The sequence below is a fragment of the Etheostoma spectabile genome, chromosome 5, assembly GCF_008692095.1.
Source record: "Etheostoma spectabile isolate EspeVRDwgs_2016 chromosome 5, UIUC_Espe_1.0, whole genome shotgun sequence".
Taxonomy (NCBI): Eukaryota; Metazoa; Chordata; class Actinopteri; order Perciformes; family Percidae; genus Etheostoma; species Etheostoma spectabile.
Window position 1 is genome coordinate 31,393,422 of NC_045737.1, and position 23,689 is coordinate 31,417,110.

The window sequence follows — 23,689 nt, forward strand, 5'->3', positions numbered from 1 at the left end:
AATGAAAGATCGTAAAATAATAGAAATAACATAAATAAAATAGAAAATAATTAGCAGATTAATCCAGGGTCCACAGTTCTCAACCAAATAGAGCAATATTATCTGGCTTTTACATTAATACATGCATAGTAATAATATAATGTTATAATATATAATAATAACAATCACCGGGTACATGTGTTTGCAGTACTTTTACCATAAGTACATTTTGAATTTAAATTTAAATGGTCAAGTAAGATTTTCAATGCAGGACTTTTACTTGTAATAGAGTATTTTTACAGTGTGATATTAGTAATTTTACATAAAGTAAAAGCCTCTAACCCTAATACATCCTCCACCACTGATGAAACGGTCATGATTGACCCCAAACTGAGATGCCAAGAAACAGCAGCAACAACAGCATACACAAGAACCAAAACAATAAAAAAAAATATTATAGTAATATTAGTAGCCTAGGCCTACTACTTTATTAATATGCTGCAGGCAAATATTAGAACACTAACTTTAGTGCTATCACTACTGTTTCCATTCAACGTCTCATCCACCTTCATCCATCATCATCCATCCATCCACCTAACCATCCACCTATCCATCCATCCATCCATCCATCCATCCACCTATCCATCCATCCAACCATCCATCCATCCATCCATCCATCCATCCATCCATCCATCCATCCACCTATCCATCCATCCATCCACCTACCTATCCATCCACCTATCCATCCGTCCATCCATCCATCCACCTAACCATCCACCTATCCATCCATCCGTCCATCCATCCATCCACCTATCCATCCATCCATCCCTCCATCCATCCATGCATCCATCCATCCACCTATCCATCCATCCATCCATCCATGCATCCATCCATCCATCCATCCTTCCATCCATCCTTCCAGGGGACTGTTATGACTCTAGGCTTTTCCCAAAGGAGAGCACTGGAAGAATGCCAAAAGGGGGCGTTTGTATCATGCAGCCGGAGGGGCGGGGCCAGAGGTGGGTGTGTGTCTCTCAGCTGATGCGCGTATCAACCGAGCGACTCCATCATCAGCATCCGACGCTGACAGCGGTCGAAGACAGCATCCTCAATATTACCGACCCACGGTAAAAATCGCAGAATAATTCAGAGCCAGGACGACCGGGACTGATGTTGCTGTCTTGTGACAATATTATTTATTGAGGCTGCCATCTTTAAAACCGCCGAGCTGCAAAATAGTGAGTAGCCTTTGATGATGGACCGCCAGGATGCTACAATCGGTAAATCAAAGCTTCTCTAGCCAATGTCAATGACGCTGTGTATTTCAATTGGGATGTATTTGTTGATTCAGCGAGGGTCGTGCGTTGGTTTCCTGTCATGGGGCCTAGCCAGTAATTGTTTGGGAGCGCAGTCGATTCAGGGCTTGATGCGGATGCCGCTAAAGCCGCCCTTGCCGCCCAGGGATGCAGAGAAAAAGGGAGAGAGGGGGAGTCGTGAGGGGAGGGGATCGAGGCAGAGCAGCAGATAGATAGGCAGTGCATTTTACTACTACTACTATTCACCCAAGTGGAAGTAAACCGCTAGTAAATGGGCTGAGAAAGCGAGGTGCACAGGCATGACTGCGTCTTTATCTATGTACAGTAGCCTAAGCATCTATCTATCTATCTATCTATCTATCTATCTATCTATCTATCTATCTATCTATCTATCTATCTATCTATCTATCTATCTATAGCTAGGGTATATATGCCACTGTTAATCTGGGGATGTGAATGTCCTATATGTGAGCAAGCTCTTTCTACTTAATGTTGTTGATGGCATATAAACATAATAACCTAAATATACAAACATATTTATTTTTGCAAGCGTACAGTCTTCTTACCCCCACATGCATATGTGTGTAAACCCCACTCAGTTGCCAGCTAATCAGGTACACCCATCTAAAACTAATGTAGTCTAATGTAACGGGACACTGGACAGAATACTGGAAACATCTCTCAGTAAATCATACATTTAAACAACACTGCAAATTACAGCCTTTGAATATACACTTAGCTGCCGGTTTATTAAGTACACCAAGCTCAAAAAATAATAATGCAGTGTAATACAACAGCCATGCAATAAATCCTTTGTTGAAACTGTTTTAGAAGTGTTGATTCAACCTAATGGTCATTTTGGAGGCTGCAGTTTATGGTGCTGAAATGGTATTCCATTATCTTGAGAGGTTTTTAATATTTTGTCCACCCCATTTATATCAATAAGTGTATACTAGATATTAGAAACACTTCTCTCTATAACCAGTTCCAGATAAACCTGCTTAGAAGCCTTTTGAGCCTACAACATCATCATCATCAACTATTTCCAGACTATATAACAACTATTTCCAAGGTCCATTCAAAAGACAAAGACATGACATACACCATACATCAAAAAGAGAAAGATAAACTTATACAGAGAAATGAAACATAACAAAATAAACAACAATACTGCCACACATTCCCCCCAACCCATTCTGACCAGAGCCCCAGAAACCAACCAGTATACTTAAACTGTCAGTTAGCTTGTGATTATTTGATTAAACACAAATTTGCAATATATCAACTATAATAAATAGTAAATGGATTATTAGTAGATCTTGATGCAGGACCGAAATCCAATCCAGTATGGTTCAACAGCACCACAAACTACAGCCTCCAAAGTGGCCGTAAAGTTAAATCAACACCTCTTTAGAACAGTTTCAACACAAAAATTACATTCTAACCTTCATGAAGGTAGGATTTATTGCAGGACGGTTGTATTAGATGGCATTAATTTTAGTTAGGTGTACCTAATAAAATGGCAACTTAGTGTATACCCAAAGGGTGGACACAGGAATACCTGACTGAAGCCTCATGCAAACTAATATAACAGCCATGCAATAAAGTAGTCGTTTGAGTAGTTTATAATGTTGCGATGTTGACAATAACACTGTGTTAGGGAGATGCTGACAAAGCTGTCAGGCCATAGTTGGTTTTTGTGTCGGATTGTGCTGCATTTTATTGTAAGGTGTTCCAGTTATTTTGTAAAGTAATCCAACCAATGACTACAGCTTAAAACATTGCCATAGACTTAAATAGACCTGTAAACAACCCTAAAAACCTATATATCCCATGTTGTCTAGTTTGTTGTAACAGTAATACTTTACGTTAATGTCCATATTCCATCACCTTCATTAAGTGTGCAAGCCCAGTTTGTGGCAATAGAAGGGTTCAAAAAATGTCTACATAGTGGTTGTTAATAGGGTAAGAAAAATTAAAAAAGGTATTTGAATGAAAAAAAATGTAAGCAATAAGGAAGTGAAACAACATCTATCTTACACAGATTAAACAAAATCATTGAACATTATGAGTTTCACAAAAAAATGATTGCAGGGCTGTTCTACTGTATTAAACTGTTTTTTACGCAGATGTTCTTGTATTTGCACCCACACACAAAAAAACCCTCCTCCAGTTCAATGATGCTAATGGACATAAAATCCAGTGGGATTTCTGCTTTGCGATGGATTGGTGGGAGTGACCTCTTCAACCAGCGTCTTTTAACCTATACACACTAACAAAATAGTCAAAAATAACTCACTTTTACCTACAAAGTTTCAGAGATGGGAGCTCAAGTTTGAGACTATAGACTCACGTTGCACTTAAGTTGCACAAACAGTGACTTCAGACTTGACTTGAGACTCTTCCTCAAAAGACTTCAGACTGGACTCGGACTTGAGATGTGGGATTCTATAATAATAATAACAATCTATTCATCAGAAGCTTTGGCTTCAAAAAACGCTAAATATTTGGACTGTAGTTTAAAGGCTCTAGACTTGACTTGGACTTTAGCTCAGAGACTCGAGACTTGACTTGGACTCTACCTTTAAAGACTTGAGACTTGACTTGGACTCTAGCTCAGAGACTTGTGAGCATCTCGGCAAAGTGTATACATACCAGATGCCATAAAGAGAATAACACTGTGATGTTATCACTAAACTGGAGGATAGGTCTTATTATAACGCATTTTACTATTTATACCCTTACTATACGCCTAACTGTCAGATTTATCTGTCAGACCATTTCATTTTGATCATGGTGGGAGGACCACGCTGCCGTTGTATGTGGGTTGGAATCTATTCTGCATTAGATATCATTGTATAACTAGTCATTATGCAATTAGAATTTTGTATAACCTTTCGTTTTTCTGTGTTCCTCTAGTGTGTGTGCCCCCACTACCTGCATTAGGTTGTGATGACCCACACTACTTCCAAATGTATCTGTGACCCTCCCCAATCCTGACTCCTAATCTCTAATCCCTGACCTTTGACCCCCACTATGGGCAGTGTTGGCAGTGGGGTGGCAGGAGAGCAGGAGTTTGCCATGAAGTCTGTGGGTACGAGGACCACCCTGCCCAGAGCCCCTCCTCTCTCTCGCCGTTGCCCTGCCGACCGCAGCTGCAGCGCAGAGCGATTGCCCCGCGCTCCGGCGACTATATCTGACGGGACGGCTTCTAGTGATGAACGAGGGAGCGTTAGTATTGCGACTGGGACCTGTACCGGGACCGACCGGCCCACCGAAACAGCCTCCTCCACCAACACTGAATGTACCATGACTGCCCCATCCAACAACAACCAGTTGGAGTGTGGCAACGGAGCAGGCAGGCGGGAGAGGGAGTGGGAGCGGGAAAGGGAGAGGCAGCGTGAAAGGGGGAGAGACAGGGACCGGGACCGAGACTGGGACAGAGAAAGGTTAGAGAGGGAGCGAGAGAGGGAGAGGAACCGCGAAAGGGAACGAGAACGAGTGGAGAGGGAGAGGCTGGAGCGAGAGAGGGAGCGGGAGAGGGAGAGAGCCAGAGAGAGGGAAAGAGAGAGAATCGAGAGGGAGAAGATAGAAAGAGAGAGGGAGCGAGAGAGGGAAAGGGAGCGAGAGAGGGAAAGAGAGAGGCTGGAGAACGAAAGGTCGGAAAGAGATAGAGAGAGGGAAATGCAGGCTGCAGGTTTAGATGTTTGTGGGAACATTGTGGGTCGAGGAGCAAATGAGAAGAACAGCGGTGGCATGAACCAACACCAACACCAACACCAACACCAGCACAGAGAGATGGCAGCCACCAGAGCTGACAGTGACAACAATCCAGGCAGCCATAACCCTCCAAACCACAACCCGCCCAAGATCCTGCCAGTGTCGGGGAAACTGGAGCAGGTACTTCAAGATTTAGAACAGTGGTTCCCAACCTGGGGGTCAGCACCCTCAAAGTGGGTTGAAATATGAATCTTATGGGTTCCTAAGATGAATATAGAGAACTTAAACCACTTCATTTGGCTATCTAAGAATGCTGAAGCTAACTACAACTGGTTAGAAAGGAATTGCCTCATGGGCTGTATATATAGGAGGAATGATTATAGCCACCAGTAGCACTTAATGGACATGGTTATTGTGTTATATTGTTAAGATCTAAAACCCACCCGTTAAAAATATGATTTATTCTATCTGGCATAAACCTGTTTGTAAGGATTTAATAAGCCAAATGCATGTCAAGCAATTCCAAATATAGCATAGTATGTACAGTATGTTGCATGTCATAATGGTGAATTTTAACATTGAATTTTTTACTACATGGTACTTTTGTCTGTGAGCTGCATTTATGTATCTCTTGTTTCTCTTACTGTCTTCCTTCCTCCGTCTCTCTCATAGGCGATGCAGAACAACTCAGGCCTTGTTCGTCCCTCTGCCTTCAAGCCGGTGGTTCCCAAGAGCTTCCACTCCATGCAGAACCTGGTGGGCCAGGCAGGAGGGGCTGGGAGCGAGGGCAAGACTGAGGCAAGGAGTGAAGGGTTCAGTGAGAGCAGAGGAGGCAGGAGAGTCAGGGATGGAGCAGGAGGAGAATCAGGAGAGGTCCCAGAGGCCCTGCTCCTGGACCAGGACAGCCCAGTGAGGGTCAGCAGAACTGAGGGCGGGGGAAATGGTAATGAAGTGGTTCAGGGAGGGATGTCTGACTCAGGGAGGAACTCCCTGACCAGCCTGCCCACCTACACAGGCTCTGGGTCCGCTTGTGGGCCTCCAGCAGTCCTGGGGCCTCTCAGTGCTTCCACCAGCCACATCAACAGGTTGGGCATGGTTGGGGCAGCTGCAGGCCTCGAAAAACTGGAAAAGCCTGGCTACCAGGTAAGGCCATCCTTCATACTCACTTAACGCACCTTGCTGTTGTCATCCTTAATTCATCGTGATGCGGTTCTCTCCTCCAGAACGGGCTCAGCGCCTCAGACAGCGGCCGGTCCTCCTCAGGAAAGAGCTCCACGTCCTATCAGAGACTGAGCCATCTGAGTGATGCCCCAGCACCTCTACGCCCCTCCCCCTCCTCTGATGACATCATCCAGGACCTTGAGGACCGCTTGTGGGAGAAAGAGCAAGAGGTCAGAGGCCACTCACAAATGTCTGATGTGCAGTTGTTTTGTACTTAACAGACTCTCCATTAAAAAGAAGGCTATTTGCCAGCATAGAAAGGATCAGTTCTGATCTTACGTTGTTAATTTGATTGTCCCTACACTTTGTTTGTTCTTCTACTTTTACAATCTAAATGGCTGCTGATTCCACTTCTTTTCTACCAGGTGCAGCACATGCGCAGAAACCTGGACCAAAGTGAGGCAGCAATCATTCAGGTGTTTGAAGAGAAGCAACGTGTCTGGGAGCGGCAGATGGATGAGCTGAGACAGAACTACGCTTCACGCTTGCAGCAGGTGAACTCACTATATTTCTATCCTCAGGATGTCACTGCACTTTCTTTTTCTTCACTCACATCTTGAGTCAAAATGGAAGAAGTGCAGAATGAAGCTTGTGGTCAAAATCTGGGGACAGATTTGTCAGATCTACAAACTTGTTTTATATTTCTTTGGAGAAAGCCGCCTCTTGCTACATAGTAGGTGGAATCTCTCCAAGATACGAGTAAATGTTGTGAAATGCAGCACAATCTGATTTTTTTTTTAGAACAAATCTGTCCCTGAGATACAACACTTAACAGGTCATGGCTTTAAGTACCAGAATGATTTATTGCACGTACTGTATATGTTTTGTATATAGATGTATGTCGTCACAACTTACTGTATATGTACATTTTGTCTTCAGGTTACCCGTCGTGCTCAGCGCTCCCAGACTGCCCTGCAGGCCCAGATAAGCCGTCTGTCCCAGGACAAGAGGAGACTCCAGGAGGAGATGGCGGCTCTGTTGGCCCAGAGAGAAGAGCTGGAGAGGAAGTGTCTGGATTACAGGAAGGAGCAGGCTGACATCTTGCCTCGTCTGGAAGAGACCAAGTGGGAGGTGAGATATGAGTACATGACTTGGTGCGCCTGACTAGTTCCGTAAAATGTTATCATGGTAGACTGAGCAATGGAGCATTGAGTATAAGGGTGAGTGTGTGTGTGTGTGTGTGTGTGTGTGTGTGTGTGTGTGTGTGTGTGTGTGTGTGTAAAGCGGCCTATGTCTGTAAGTATGCATGTACAAGCAACCCACTTATATGTAATGTGATACGGAGTACATTGACCACAGTACTTAAACACTATAAAATACATCACTCACCCACTCACTCGTTCTTTATGTGGCAGGTGTGTCAGAAGGCAGGAGAGATCTCCCTGCTGAAGCAGCAGCTGAGGGAGAGTCAGGCTGAAGTGACCCAGCGAGCTGGAGAGATGGTGGCCCTGAGAGGCCAGCTGAAGGAGCTCAATGCCCAGCTGAGGGAGCGGGAAGAGACCATGCTGGGCCTAAAGGACTCCTACAGCTCCAAGAGTCTGGAGCTGGAGAAGTGTGAGGGAGAGCTGAGAAGGACTCTGTCAGAGGTGGGTTTCCAAGTACACCTTCATTAATACTCAACAGGCTGGGGATTATAAATAACAGAAAAAACAGATGAATCATTTCAGTAGTTAACAAAACTGTCTAAAAGTTATTTACTGTAAGTCAGGTTCTTGAATTGGCATTGCAACCACAACATAATTCAGTACATCCGGAGCACTTAAAATCACCTTTAAGTCACTGTTTCAGTCACTGTAAAAATAATTTAAGATATGACAGTAATGTGTGAAAGTGAATAAAAACTAGTGCCAGCCCAGGCTCTGAAAACATGAGTTCCAGTATGTCTGCGTACAATTTAAAGCAAATGCTAAATAGCAAGAGAAGAAGAGTGGAGACAAAGAAATACTGTAGGATATTTTTGTCCCAATTTTATGTGCACAGATTATGTAAAAACAAGCCGTTTCTATACAGAAAGCTAAGATACACGTCATTGTGGTAAAGATATCTAAATAGGTAAATTTGTCAGCATGGATATTTGAGTCAGTCTGTGAAGGATTGTATTAATACACATTTACATATATGTGCTTTAATCAACAGTCAGCCAAATCTGATGCTATTAGGTGCCTTTTCAAATAACATTAAATAACATTAAAATAATATTAAAGTCTAATAGTTTGTCACATTATCTGGTTGGGAAATCTGATCTATGTCATCAACACAGAATTGTATATTAGTTGTATTTATGGACAATAAATCATTCTTACTATATGATGACCAGAATCAGAGCAATATTCGTATCTTTTTAAGTGCAATTTATGTATTTATTACAAGCTCTTACCTAGGACAACTTACAATTCCTCATTACTCAAACGTCATCAAAAAAAGTATCCACATGATTCAGAGTCCCATGAACACACTCAAAACACAATAGCTCATAAACAAGTTTAAATATAAAAAATGTTTTGTGTGTGGCGTTTTAGGCCTTAATTGTTGATAGGAAAGCTTAGATTTGAAAGAGCAGAGAGAAGGGAGATGACATGCAGCAAGAGACGCAGGTTGGAACCACAGACGCCCTAAATATAATATTTTAATATAAAATTATGCCAGACAACAACTTTAATGTGCTAATTGCCTAAAAATATAAGGATTGCTCTCCCACTATTCATCAAGGCCCACTACTGTACGTGTCCATACTATAGTCTGACCTGATTCAACTGACTGGTCCAAGAAATGACAATAAACTAATTTATTGCTGTTGCTATCAGCTGTAAAATTTGGAAATGAAAAGCATATGTGCATGCGTGTGCATGTATGTACAACCAACACAGCTGGATGTGTTTTAATGGCTGTGTTAATGTTTTTACACATTATCTGTATTCATTTATTTTTACTTTATTTTCTTTATAAAGGGCAATGCACATTAATCAACATTTCTGTAAACGTGCTAGTGTTAGCCAGTTGGCTAATTTTACCTGTAACTGTAACCTTGCACACTGTTTATTCTTATTATGCTTTCATGTCCTGTTTTTTTTAATTCTATTTTAATGTAGGAGACGCCTTGTGTGTTATTGTGCACTTTACAAATCCTGACTTGATTTGACTTTACATCATTTGACAATCAAACACTACATTTTCAACTAAATTATTTTTCCTTTCAACAGGTGTCCATCCTTAGAGAGAAGCTGGGTGTATTTGAGGCAGAGGTGCTTAGTTTGAAGCGGGCTCTGAGTGAAGTGAGCAGAGGAGCAGAAGTTGTTGTGAGCCCTAACTTAGCTGCTGCAGGACTGTTGCCACCCTGGGGAATTGTCCACTGCCCACGTAACCCCACTGAGTCCTCAACCAACTCTCTCACCCCCACATCTGACACTCTGCTGAGTCTTCAGAGTGATGAAGCCAAAGCCCAAAGGCAAGAAGCTCAGAGACAGGAAAGGCAGCAACGTGAAGAAGCTCAATGGCGTGACGTGCAGCACCGGCAAGATGCCCACATGCAGCAGGACATCCGGATGCGCCAGGATGCCCAAATCCGACCAGAGGCCCAACTCCGCCAGGAGGCCCAGCTTCGGCAAGAGGCTCATTTCCGCCATGAAGCCCAACTACGCCAAGAAGCACAGCTGCGTCAAGAGGTGCAGCTCCGTCAGGAGGCACAGCTCTGCCATGAGGCTCAAATGCGTCAAGAGGCCCAGCTACGTCACGAAGCCCAACTCTGCCAGGAGGTGCAACTGCGTCAGGACGGCCACCAGTCGCAGCGTGGCCAAGAGGGCCACTGGGATGAGGCAGGGGAGCTGCGCAGGCAACTAGAGCAGCTGCAGGCCACGTTGCGCCTGGAGCGCCAGCAACGAGAACGTCAGGCCCTCAACTTCGACCAAGAGCGACACACCTGGCAGGATGAGAAGGAACGGGTTTTGAAATACCAGGCGCAGCTGCAGCTCAGCTATGTGGAAACGCTGCAGAAGAACCAAGCTTTGGAAAAACGTATGAGCCAGTTGGGAGCCAAACCAAACACAACGTCCACCACCACCACTATTACCACTACTACAACCACCTCGCCCACCTCTTCCAATTCTCCACCTCCACCACCAGCCCTCTCACCTCTGTCTCCTCAGCCCCCGCCCTCTCTCTCTGGCCCCATCGCCCTCACCATCTCCCCACCTTGTGAAGACCAGAAGGGCCCTCCTTCTCTCCACCAGCTTGCCAATCCCTGGGCAGGACCCTCACGCCTGGAGAGGATAGAGTCCACTGAGATATAGAGACAGCTCCATCACAAATTGTCCAGTTTAATACACTCACGGTGACTCTCGCATAAAACTACTTCAGCATACAGTTGAAAAACAATTTCAGTCTACAATGGAATATATCAGTACAGTCTGACGTACTTTTCAAAGCAACTTAAGACACTAAACAGCAACAAAGGCTGACTGCAGAGTCCAACATTATCGGTCAGGAAGTTAGACTTCCCTCAACCTTCAAAGCAGCCCTCCTCTCACTAGTTGCACACCAATACACCCTACCTACGTAATCAGTGTCCATAAGAAGTGTGTCACACTGATGGATAGCGATAAACAAAATGTTAAATGACAATGTTTAGATGACAGCACTAATTCGGTGGTCATTTAATGCCCATGCTAGAAAAGGACCAAGACAATCAGGGATATTGTCAGAAATGAATAACAAGAATATTATGCGGTATTTATTCATTGTATGTCTGTGTCACTGGTAATGTAAAAGTAGAAATAGTGGTCAGAGTGTGTGATGTTAACTTGCATTTTTGGCCAGAGAGCGCCTTATTCCATTTTTCCAGCATGTATACGAGAATAACTGATGCTGGGAACAGAATTTCTTCTTTTTTTTTTTATAAATCATGAGTGTGATTATTATTTTCAGTGCTTTAATTGTAATATCAACAAACCAGTTACACAACATTATTACACATAGCTGGACTATTTAATTTCAAATCAGCAGATATCAACATCAAAAGTTACACAGACTGATTCTTGATTCAGTTTTCAAGTCATTTTATGCACAGGGTCCAACATGCATGACCCATTTGAACACATCATTAAGACCACCAGAGTTTATATTTTCTACAAATTGAATTAAATAGATATGTTTAGCAGATAATCAACCCCAACAGAGTATAAAATATGTTCTAAGACGTGGGAGAACCTGGTTCGGCTTTATTGCAGATTTACTGCGGTGACTTAAAAAAACAAACACTAGAGGTCAGTAGAGAGTTTTCACTTTGCTCCCAACTCAAATTTATTCTCATTGAACTGCAAGGAGAATGTGAAAGCAAGCCCACAATTTGAATTTGGTTATTATGATAATTGTGTGGTTTACCATGGGCATTTACAGCCAAGAAATCTGAGAAATCAGTCAGTATCCCCAAAGTTAAAAAATACAATTTATAGAATGTATGATATACTAAAAAGAAATACTTATAGTAGTTAAGATTGTAAATGTGTGTGTGTGTGTGTGTGTGTGTGTGTGTGTGTGTGTGTGTGTGTGTGTGTGCGCGTGTGCGTGTGTGTGACTACAAGCTTCAGTTTATGAGATTGCGGATAGAGGGACTAGTGGCAATACAGCAAGTGAAGATATTTTAAAAGCATAGGGATTTGTTTTTTTTGAGGGGGGGGGGGCTTAAGTACAATAAGATGTACATCAAAGCTTCATACAAGGGCAGTGAGACTGAAAATTCAAACTGAGGGAGGCTGTATATCCTAGAAAACTACTTTCTTCTGTATAGTTCATTTAGACAAAGCAGGGGAGAAGGAAGTAAAAAAAAAAAATTCTGAAAAATGAAAAGTCTGCCTCTTTAAAGGGAGCATTCAGGCTAACTGCACTATGTGGTGTCCTACACACAGTTATGATGTACAGTAGACTCAGATGTGAATATCATGGCTTTTATATGTGTTGTTTATGCCAGCATAAGAAGATGTTGCTCAAGAATATTAACTTATCTCTTAGGTATTACATAGTATTATCATCTTTATTACTGTTATTATATTATGGTGAACTGACAGAGCAAATATGTGCCATTTGAGCTTTCCTTTATGTTTTTTTGTTTTGTTTTTTAACTTTGTAGATAGCAAAGATACCATAATGGTGCAATCATAGCAACCCTGTCCAAAAATGATGTTCCTTTTGTTGTAGGTGATAAATGTAGTTACAGTATTGCATTGTTTAGAGAACAAAATGCTACCGATTTTATACATGTTTCAAATGTATTGTTTGTATTTATGTTACTAGTACTGTTCTGGCTTGATTAAAACCACCCCTTTGTTAAAACTCAGCAGAACTAATAAAGTATGTGAATAATTCAGCACTTCTTGTTATTGAGCAAATCATTTGTTCTGTAGTTAAGACTAAACTAGACTTTAAAATTTGATTCTGGCTATGGAGCTTTGAAAATATTGACCAGAGGACATATTTGAGCCCAAATATTGGAATACATGATTATTATAGGCACATATCTGTTAGCAGTGGTTCCCAATCTGGGGCTCAGGACTCCCTTAAGGAATATTTCAAAAACATATTTCTGCAATACACTAATGTTTATCTATTCAGATTTTTGTCAATTCACATTTACTTGTTCATTACTGCAATTTTACTCCACCAGACCTCTAAAAAGTATTAAAATAAAAAACACTATTACTGTTAGCTTTGTTTTACCTGGCCAGTTGTATTCAGATCTTGTTCTTAAAAGTAGCGATACCACATTGTAGAAATCACAAGTAAAGGTCCAGCATGGAAAATCTTAAAACTACAATAGTATTATCAGCAAAATAAGTATCAAAAGCTAGTTATGCAGTATGAATTAGTGCATAATAATATAATTATTAGCACTGATGCATTAACATTTAAGCAGCATTATAATGTAGATATTGCTGGTTTTTAGGTAGAGAACATTTGAGCTTTATGTGCAGTTGGGTGGTTTAATGTGTAGCAATGCATCTTATTTTACAGACTATATGCTTTGTATGTTAAATCTTAAACTAAAATAAAGCAGCATAACATCAGTGTGAAGTAAAAGTACCTCTAAACTGCACTTACTGTAAGTGCAGTACTTGAGTAAATGTTCAATTTAATTGGAATTCAATTCTATTTCTAATGTCAAATCATAACAAAAGTTATCTCAGGACACTTTATAGATAGAGTAGGCCTAGGTCCAGACCACAATTTACAGAGACCCAACTGTCCCAACTGTACTTTTCACTACTGGACTGTATATGCAACATGTGAGGAGGGTTTGCAATTAGCCATTGCATTGTTTATGGGATCACATACCAAATAGGGTTGGGACCATTGCTGACAACATGTCTTCTAGGCCGATACAGTAGACTGTATATACTGGGCACTGAAATTATCAAAGGAAAGGTATAATAGTGAGTAAATAGTCCTCAAACCAAAGAAGTCTTGGGTCTTCCTTGGGAACAGCATGCCTTTCACTGAGGTGTTCCAAGCTTCAGAGCTGGCTTTAATGCAGAGGACATACATGTCTGAAAAGATGTAGGCTATTTGTAGATGTTTAAGATGTAATTAGAGATTAGCAATGATCAAAAGTTTTTATGTGTTGAAGGGCTGTGTTGAGGTAAAGATATATACATTATTATTTTTACTGGTCTGGCTATCACCAGACCAAGCTCAATCTTTTAACATTGAAAATTAGCAAAACATAATTTGCGGGGCGAATTTAAATCACCGGCAGATCGGGTTGGGTTTACCCAATCTATATTCTTACTTGATTAGCGTACTCCGCACCTGTTGCATCCCTTGACGCATTTCGCAATTACAAATGTGATTCATGTCCTATCTCGGCTACCGTAGTTGTGCCGGCTAAGCTAATAGCTAGTAGCTAGGTTAACTAGCTTTTAAGTTAGCTACCTTCTAAAAGCAGAGGAGGCCAATAAAGAGTCAAAACAGGCAAGTTTTTCAACGACCATGCAAAGTAAGCTTCGTCTGCCTTAGTTTACTAACCTAATGTTAACATTGTCGGTCTGGCTCAGCATTAGCAGTGTTAGCTAGATGCTAGCTAGCTGCGTTTACTATTAGCTACGTTACTGTTAAAAGCTGCGTTTACAGCTAGCGTTACGTTACTGTTACAGCTTAGTTAGCTATGAACAAGTTAATTTTGTTACCTGTAATGTATCTTACAATACATCCATTTAATCTATGTGCAACAATAGCGCCAATAATACTTATCTGCGAAATTAATTCAGTACATTTCTTTTGTGAAATGTAACCGTAGTTTTCAGTAACGTTAGCTAGCTGGTTAAGAAATGAGCCGTCGAAGGACTCGGTTATTTGTAACAAATGTGCTTGGTTAGGGCTGCAACCTTATTATTTTTTTTCTCCTTTAAAGCTTTAATTCAGTTCTTATCTCCCTTAATATATATATCGTTAAGTCCGGGGAGTGTCGGATAATAGTTAAAAACTGCCATCACAAGGTTGGCTGTTTCGTAGATATCCAGCTGGCTATTAACGTTATCATTAGCTAGCGTTACATTACTTGTTAAGAACAGCATTAGCTACATTCTCAGCTTTGAAAAGCTGCAACCATTGACTGCATTACAGCTTCAATAAATACTGAAAAGATGAATCTATTACCGAAGTACTTTTTCTCTTAGTCGACCAAATTACTAATCTCTTGAGCTCATATTATTTGACTATTGTTTAGTCCAAAAAGACATGTTAAATTAAAGCCCAGTAAAATTTCTCAGAGCATTTTTTGTCCAATGAACTTTTAATGTTGTCTTGTAAATTAATAGGTGCGCACACAAAAAAAATGTGATTACCTTCTAATAATGCTGGGTGGTTTACCAATGTGATTCTGTGACAATGTTAAAGATTTGTTTTCACTGAATGCCTAATTTTTCCTTGACCTAAACGTGACGCAAAGGAACATGTATAGCTCTAAAATCAATATGTTTCTTCGCAGGTGGGAGAATATGGTTGTGAATCTCTGTCTGCCACAGTTTTATGCAACAGTTCATTGCAACAAGGTGCGGCACATATTTCATTAAACTCACACGTAACTAACTTTCTCAGTTTACTTTTTATTTAACATACGATGCTTTCCTTTTTTTGTACAAAATTGCTGCTACTACAGGTGACATGTAACTAGTGTTAGCAACAATAACTTAGGACACACCGCAGGCTTAAACCTTAATCTCTACACTTTCTGTAGTGTCTTATGAGAGCTCCATTCACTTTATTTCCCTAAAGTTAAAGACCAACAGGAAGAATCAACTTAGACCGACAGGAATTTGCAAAGAATGGAGTTAGTAACATAGATGGGAAAATAAAGAAGCAGAGGGACAAAGTGGTGGGTGGGAGACTGAATCACAACCTTGTGATGTTCATTTTATTGGTGCTTTGAAATCTAATCATCATTTTCTCCATTTTCGGGATGAAAGATGTTCTTTCACTCCTTAAACTATACTTTTTTTTTTACATCATCTCATATATTGTCAGCTCTCCTTCAACATGATATATTTTTTTAAAGCAGTTTTTTTGTTGCATATAATTTATATTGTTTAGACCTGTTTGAATGTGCTGTTCTGAGCTACATTTCCAATGAGATAGGCCCCTGAAACTTAAGTTTTCCAGAACTGGTAATGTTGTTTTGTGAAGTATTAACAACATGCCTAAAATTAACACTTTGTAGTGAACCAATTCAGTTGGGCTGACACCTGAGGTTTGCCATGTATTACACCATAAAAGTGTTGTTGTTTTTTAACTGTAGCTGTGCGCAGATGGCTATGATGTCACAAACCTTGTGTCAGCTGACCCTGCTCTCCGGAGGCGGGGCTTCAAGCTGGAGTACTTCCTACGCCCACCTGTACAGGTAAGGAGATGCTGTTGTACTTGGGCAGAGGTTTACTTTCTTGCTGAGAATTAGATGAGATGATTTCCAAGGAAAGTTCTTAATTGTTGTTTTTCACAGAGATAGCTACACTCTCATATTGTCAGAAAAATGTAAATGAATGACATTGCAGTCTTGGAAATATCACTTTATTCAAGTTACAAGCATAAGGCAAATTTAAAATAATTTTAACAGCCTATATGTTTTTTTTTTTTTTTAGAATCTTAATATTTGCAATACTTTTAAAAGTGGGTTGGATCTGCAGCAACACAAGTAATTTATTCATCTCTATTGTTAGTGGTATCAATTTTTTCTTTTATTCCTCTCAGGTGACATTGAAGTTTGGCTTCCAGGTGGAGGTGTGCAGGGTGGATGTGGAGCTGTGGCCCTGGGGTATGGACCGAGGACAGGCCTGCAAGAGACTGGAGATTAGCACCAGCTCTGATCCGCTACCCTCCCAAAATGTTGGCCAAGGACACAAAAGGGTTCAGCAAAAGAAGGAAATGCAGGTAAAGGACCAGAAAAAAAGCGGAGAAAAACAACAAGAGCATGACAGTAAATCTCAACAGAGTAATGGCCGTCGGTGGAAACTTCACGCCCAGCAATGGGGTGAAGAAGCTCAAGATGAGCCTCAACAAAGATGCAATGCGTTCAAGTGTCAATCAAACAGTGAATCCACTAATACTGTTACAGAGTTTAAACTCGTAGGTCGCTGCGAATTAAGGGAGGAAACCCAAGTCTGTTTCACACGTTCTAATATGAGTCCCCGGCCCCCGTTCCTCTCCATACCACCTCCACAACCTGCAAATTGTCGGCAAGAACAGCTGTGGAGTCGGGGTCCGCTCTCATTAGGCGCAGTGACACAGCTTCGCGTGACTCTGCCATTTGGCGGTGCAGCATCTGCTCTGGGGCTCAAGGCCTTGGCCGTGTGGGGACAACCTGCTCGCTGCTGCCCTGCAGAAGAAGTTGAAAGGATTAAAAGACTCCATGAAGCCAGTGATAGACGGCTGCCAACACCGGTGTTTTTTCCTCCTTCTGTCAGCCAATCAAAATCACCACTGCAAGCAGCTACACCTCCAAGGTATGTGTTTATGAAGCAGTCTTTGAAGAATTTAATTTTGCTTTAATCATCTTGTAAAATAGAACTCATAACCGTAAATCATATTGATGTTCTTACACTCTTGATAGTTGTTTGCTCTTTGTTCAACTCCAGCAAACTTTCCATCCCAGAAGAGTTCCTCGACCCGATAACTCAGGAGGTAATGATGCTGCCCATGCTGCTGCCAAGTGGTGTGTCAGTGGACAATACCACATTGGAGGAGCATCAGAAGAGGGAAGCTACTTGGGGTCGAACCCCGAACGACCCCTTCACTGGCGTTCCGTTTACTTCAACCTCCCAGCCTCTTCCTAACCCCCAATTGAAAAGCCGCATTGACCTCTTCCTCCTGCAGCAAGGGATGATGAGCAGGGACGGGATGTTGGGGAGACAAAGGGATGGAGAGAATCCACAGGCCTCAAGACTTATTACTTCTGAGGTACATGGTCAGTCCCAGTACTCTCCATGTCTCAGTGAAAGTACAAATAACAACACTACTATTCAATATAATGTTGGCACCAGAAACACAAACAGGACCGCACAAAAAGAAGTCACTGGATTAGGACATTCATCAGATAATGGGAATCACAAATATAACTCTCAGCCGCTAACTACAGAGACTAAATCAGATAGAGGAAAGAAACGAGATCTTATTGACATTTCCAAAGATTCAACAGAAGCGTTGACAGCTGACAGGCATCTACTACCTCCCTCAAAAAGACCCAGACATTATGCAGTTTCAGGTGAGTTTCTGTTCTGTAACATTTCATCTTCTGCTGACTTGTCTGCTGTGTCGATGTTCACTCCTTACCCATACGTCTTCAGTTCCTAGCTGCAGCTCTCATGAGCAGCGTTTGTCAGCCAGTCTGGATGAGGCCCTCTTCTCCGCCCTGCAGGGCCGACCCTCCTTCACCTCAAACTTGTCTCAGCAGAGCCGGGTTTTTCCTGACTCTGAACCACTCAACCCCTCACAGCACAGTCAGACTGCACGCACTCCAAACTTGCCAACAGGTAGGATTGAGATAAGTCCACTTTGAAAAAAACATAACACACAAACATACTACCCTCTGTTAATATAAAAGGGGGTTTTAAACAGGTCGTATCTTGAAAAGAAAGTGACAACTGTGATCAGAACTGATCTGCACCTGGATAGCTCAGCTGGTGGAGCGGGGACCCATATATAAAGGTTCATTCCTCGACGCAGCGGCCCTTTGGTGCATGTCATTCCCCCTCTATCTCCCCTTGCATGTCGTCAGCTATCCTATCAAAATAAAAGGCCCAGAATGCATATTGGGTTTGTCCGGCTTTTAAAATAACCCTTTATTATTTTTTATAAGAGCTTGGACAGAACAAAATTCAGGGTCACCAAAAGACATGTCTTTTCTGAACTGATAAGAAATTCCACATAAAAACTTGGGTGATCTGGAAATCTGAGGATCTAGTTGATTAAGAGAGAGAGGGTAAACCAAAGACTTGATTTACAACACATTACAAAGGAAATCCTGAAGTGCACTGAAAAGCACAAATGTATGACTGTGTAGGAGTTTTAAAATGTGTTGAGTGTTTCTTATGTCTAATGTTAAACCAGTATAAATCCATTAACTGTTTGATTAATTGTCCCTCACATTTGCTTGCTAGGTGAGAAGACGTGCTCTGCATGTTCCTGTTCGGTCTCCGCTTACTCCAAGTTGGCATCATCCATCTACCGTCTAACCTGCGGTCACCTGCTCTGCCATTCCTGTTTGCGGAGGCAACCACTAGACACTGTCACTATAACAACATCCAATCACATCGTGTGTCCCGCCTGCCAAAGCACTACCACTCGCAGTGACGTCATACGCGTACATCACTGACAGAAACTGTAAAAAGGCAAACAGACGCCTTGCATAGCTATTGATAAAATGAGGATTATTCTGAAGGTGAAGAGGGATTGTACGTGCATTTTAACATTGCAACTGTGTTTAAATCAAAGTGCCGGGGGAAAAAAAACCATTTACTGCTGAAAGTTAAAGATTCTGGATAGATTTAATTATAGATTGTTTACTTGGGTTAACACTATGTCCATCCCCAACCGGAATTAAACTATTCATCCCTTGTTATTTCTTATTCACGCGCTTTCAGTACTATTCTAGAAGTCAATTATACACTTGTTTAAACCAACAATTTCACAAAATCCACTCTATTTTGATGTCTACAGCTGTAGAAAGAACAAGCCTTTAAAAACTTTTCAAAAAATATTGCAATGTTGTAAAAGAATATGAGGGGAAAAAATCCACTTCTCTTCCACCCCCTCTCCATGTCTTAGTTTTTTTTCAGCAAGCAATGAAGTGTAGTTTCAGCCTTGGTTTGCAGCCTTTGTACAGAGTGTACAGAGTCTGGCTGTGTTGATGCACAAAGAAAAGGTTGAGGGACAGAAGTACTGAGAGTAAGCGGGCAGAGGAATAAACGTGGATTTTGAGTCGACCCAAGGCTGTTACTGTGTCATTGTGAAGAAAAACACACAGGGCTCACATGGCCTTCCCCTCTTTCTTTCTGCACCTGATACACCATTTTACATTCCGTGCACTCTTGTATAGTCTAAAGAGAGTAAATGCAGGCAAAAAATTAGGACTTCCTTGGACTGATTATGTACTATTTTTGATGTGTTAATGGCATGGATTCCTGCAATGGCAAGTGCAGGATATGAGGGAGTATTAAAAAAACTTATGTCAATTTCTGTTATGCCACAGACTCCGTCTTTCTCACACTAGATGATGAATGTAGTTTTATTTCCTATTATTATTTACTGTTTTCCTTTAGGTGCAGTGTTAGGAGTTAAATGTGTGCACAATGTGTCCCAGCACAGGCTTCAAGTCCTCTATCTTTGCCCATGTATTCACAGAAACAAGCACTTCACCCAAACTAGTTTATTATTGCGTGCACTAAAGGGTCAAACAGGCAAAAGTAAGGAAAAGCAGCATTTATTGTAATTTCACAATCACAAACAACATAATTTATGTGTTGGTTTCCCTGACAACATTACGCTTAACCAAGGTCATGATCCTGTATCCGCTCACAGAACAAAGGCTGGAATCAGTTGTTCTTCATGTGAAATGGAGACATCAGCGTCACTGAGCTAGAAGTTGTAGATGGAATTAAATCAGACTGTATATTGGAGAGGTAGCTACTTGTCAAATTGACTGATTAGCTTATTTTTGTGCTTTGTACAGTACATGTCATAAATGTAGATATAAAGGTAATTTGGACAGCTCTCCAATTAATACCTTTTACTGTCACACAGGCTACTTGTAGGCCTACGTTTATTTAAAGACTACAGGTTTCAGGTGTTTATGCTGTCCAGTTTTTGTGAAACTTTATACTGTTGAGGAGTAAACACACAAGACCACATTTTATATTTATTGCAACTTTTATTTAAAGTTATTTACTGCAAAGCTTGAATGCCATGATGCTAATTAAGGAGCTCCTCCCTACCTGCAGCCTCTGATGCTCTGGTTAGCCATTTAGCGTCTACTTGTTAATCAGCATCCCAACAGATAATAGGTGAGACACAACCCAGAGCATGCAAGGAGACGCTGAACCGAATAATGAACTTAAGATATTTGTTTATTTGAAATGCTAATCTTGTTGTGTTCATTACTAGTTTTAAATTACATCAGAAGGATAATTTGTGTGACCTTGAGGTTGTCATGATGCCAGTAGTTTCCTTCATGTTAAAAAAAAAAGTCCAAAATGTCTGCCCTACAGTGATGAACTGTGGAGAAGCTTGCCTGCTGAATTGTGCATGATCGTCATAAAAAGTACTTAATCAGCACGCTTATTGCAGTAAATGTAATTAGTTGTTCACAAGTCTAATTAGTTGCTCGTGTTCTGCCATTTTCAGTGTGTGTCATCCGCCGCGGAGGTAGACATTATTCAGAAAAGTTGTTCCAAATACATGTGGCGCAGTCTTGAATACAGAAAAGGCATCTTCTGCTGTCTGTTTGCTTGTGTAGATTTGTTAGATGGCACGCATCTGATGCAGAGCCATATCCGCTGCGACCTCTCGCGCACACGCACGCAAATGGCCTTCGGGTGCGCGTACAAGTGGAGAGGAGAACAGCACGACACTGACGTCAGAAAAGAGTGTCAATCGCTTTGTCAGGTCATGTCCACCTGCTTATAAGTGAGGAATCTATCGGAGGATCAGTCACACATCCAGGACATACCGGTGCGGCGCTCATCCAAAACCAGCAGCCATGCCTCACTCCTTGTTGCCCCTGTGCGTCCTGGGACTCCTCGCCCTCTCATCCGCCTGTTACATCCAGAACTGCCCCCGAGGTGGGAAACGAGCGCTGCCGGAGACTGGGATCAGACAGGTGAGTACCATGATCTTTTTTTTTTTTTTTTTTGTGGGATATCATCTTTGACTTTCTTAGATTTTTTTTTATTCCTTTGGAAGTCTTAGATTGGAAATTTCCCAAGCTGCCTATTCTAATAATATGTTACGTAATTATCCATGAGAAGTTGATTAAATTGGGGACATTTTGAGTGGGAAATGAATTAATGTAGCCTAGAATAATTCAAAAGATCAAGTTTGATATCATTGGTTTTAGAGTTTGAATTCAGATGTGTTTAAAGAGCAACTCAGCCATTTTACCTAAAACTGAACCAAATCTGCTAAGGACCATGATTAAAGTCAATTGATAGGATAACAAGGAACAGAAAAACTGTAATGCTGTGGTTTGTTAAAGATAGCAGCAAATAGACCATTTATTTATCCATACATAGATCTTAAAAAGTATGTGCGCATGTGACAAACTTGTGCATTGCAGCCTATAAGTGAAACAAAAACTGCTTGGTATGATGCCTTTCCGCTGTTTTAATATTTTTTATTGTTGCGATTTCTGATGCAAGTTAATACCCACACGTATAAATATAAACATATAGTGAAGTGAGATACATGTCAGCTTGGGCTAGCATAGCATGCCCATTACCAATACTGTTTAAATATAAGGGAATACTGAAAGAAAGCAATATACATAATGTATCAAAAGAGTGCAATGTAATGTATGTTCCAACAATTATTCACTGGATTTTTAGCACGTGAGTATTGCTTAAATCTATTCAATTCTCCTCCAGTGCATGCCGTGTGGCCCCGGAGACAGGGGCCGCTGTTTCGGCCCCAGTATCTGCTGCGGAGAGGGCCTCGGCTGCCTGCTGGGCTCCCCGGAATCGGCTCACTGCGTGGAGGAGAACTACCTGCTCACCGCCTGCCAGGCGGGAGGGCGACCCTGTGGATCTGAGGGAGGACGCTGCGCTGCTTCAGGACTCTGCTGTGACTCAGGTAGAGTCTGGTTTTTATGCTTGTTATGTTCAGACAAGTTAATGATGGTATGGTATGAATCAGCCTTTGGGCACAGATTGAACAAAGTCCTCTCTTCCTTCTCAGAGAGCTGTGCGGTAGACCCTGACTGCTTGGGGGAGACCGAGGCCTCAGATCCAGCCCACGGCTCTGCAGGGAGCTCGCCAGCTGAGCTGCTGCTGCGCCTGTTCCATGTGGCCTCCAGAGGATAGACTGAGTACCAAAACTGTTACCTGCTTCTCAGGGCCGGATTTGCAACAGAATAAAGATAATCCCTGTTCCACTACAAGCCTAAAGGTGTAAACCTTGAACCAATAAAATGCCAAGACAAATTTTGTTCTCTCATAACCCCCACTGCTGTGATATCTCTGTATCTGTAAAGACGGTCACAAAAAAGAAAACTATCTTTAACTTTAGTAATTGGCTTTTTTCCTCCAGATCCTATGGGAACCAATATCATGATGATATTGGTTATGAAAAGTATATTTAATGTTTGTTCCAACCTTCAAAATGTATATACTAATGCACATACTGTAAACTAAATGTTATACTGTATGAGGGGAAACACCTCAGAGCTCCATTTCAAATAAGTGAATTACAGCATATAGAAAACACTGTAAATAAGCCAGAGATTGGAAATGACAGACATCAATGTAAAACAGCTGCTTAATTAGTTACTTCTTGTGTACTAGGAACAGTGTTGTATATTGAAAATAGGAGAAACAATACAGAATGTATCACTGCCAAAAAAAAAATCTGCTGTCTGTTTTCATTATTCCATCACTCAAAGTAATAACACCTTCAAAGGTCCCTTGTCATGAAAATTTCACTTTTTCATATACTAAGGAAAGCTCATTGTGGGACTGGCTTTAGTGGCTGTAATTTTGCACCTAGGCATATATAAAAGAGACTTCATATACAGTATTAGGGGACCACTAAGGTCTTTATAATAAATACTTCAAATACAGTATTAGGGGACCACTAAGGTCTATATAAAAGACACTTCAGATACAGTATTAGGGACCACTAAGGTCTATATAAAATAGACTTCAGATACAGCATTAGGGAGACCACTAAGGTCTATATAAAAGAGACTTCAGATACAGTATTAGGGG

At 41.4% G+C, this 23,689-nt stretch overlaps 3 protein-coding genes across 7 annotated transcripts; all 3 read left to right on the forward strand.

Moving 5' to 3' along the window:
- The first annotated feature begins 1,003 nt into the window (after positions 1–1,003).
- Positions 1,004–12,592, forward strand: lzts3b (leucine zipper, putative tumor suppressor family member 3b). 4 transcript variants are annotated; one of them, XM_032516231.1, is made up of 8 exons: positions 1,004–1,259; positions 4,340–5,195; positions 5,688–6,158; positions 6,239–6,406; positions 6,602–6,730; positions 7,116–7,307; positions 7,592–7,822; positions 9,437–12,592. In XM_032516231.1, exons 2-8 carry the CDS (start codon positions 4,377–4,379, stop codon positions 10,520–10,522), a joined length of 3,096 nt encoding a protein of 1,031 aa, XP_032372122.1. In that variant the 5' UTR covers positions 1,004–1,259; positions 4,340–4,376; the 3' UTR covers positions 10,523–12,592. The 4 variants fall into 4 exon arrangements, with proteins under 4 accessions (XP_032372122.1, XP_032372119.1, XP_032372121.1 ...); XM_032516228.1 differs by having other exon boundaries at positions 1,005–1,259; positions 4,215–5,195; XM_032516230.1 differs by having other exon boundaries at positions 1,010–1,217; positions 4,215–5,195.
- Positions 12,593–14,081: 1,489 nt separating this feature from the next.
- ubox5 (U-box domain containing 5) lies at positions 14,082–19,494 on the forward strand. 2 transcript variants are annotated; one of them, XM_032516862.1, is made up of 7 exons: positions 14,082–14,220; positions 15,211–15,274; positions 16,018–16,119; positions 16,467–17,218; positions 17,351–17,976; positions 18,059–18,244; positions 18,872–19,494. In XM_032516862.1, exons 2-7 carry the CDS (start codon positions 15,221–15,223, stop codon positions 19,084–19,086), a joined length of 1,935 nt encoding a protein of 644 aa, XP_032372753.1. In that variant the 5' UTR covers positions 14,082–14,220; positions 15,211–15,220; the 3' UTR covers positions 19,087–19,494. The 2 variants fall into 2 exon arrangements, with proteins under 2 accessions (XP_032372753.1, XP_032372754.1); XM_032516863.1 differs by having other exon boundaries at positions 14,101–14,195.
- A 1,744-nt stretch (positions 19,495–21,238) lies between these two features.
- Positions 21,239–22,906, forward strand: avp (arginine vasopressin). The gene is made up of 3 exons (XM_032516880.1): positions 21,239–21,588; positions 22,352–22,556; positions 22,662–22,906. The coding sequence occupies exons 1-3, from the start codon at positions 21,469–21,471 to the stop codon at positions 22,784–22,786; spliced, it is 450 nt and encodes a 149-aa protein (XP_032372771.1). The 5' UTR covers positions 21,239–21,468; the 3' UTR covers positions 22,787–22,906.
- Positions 22,907–23,689: the final 783 nt, after the last annotated feature.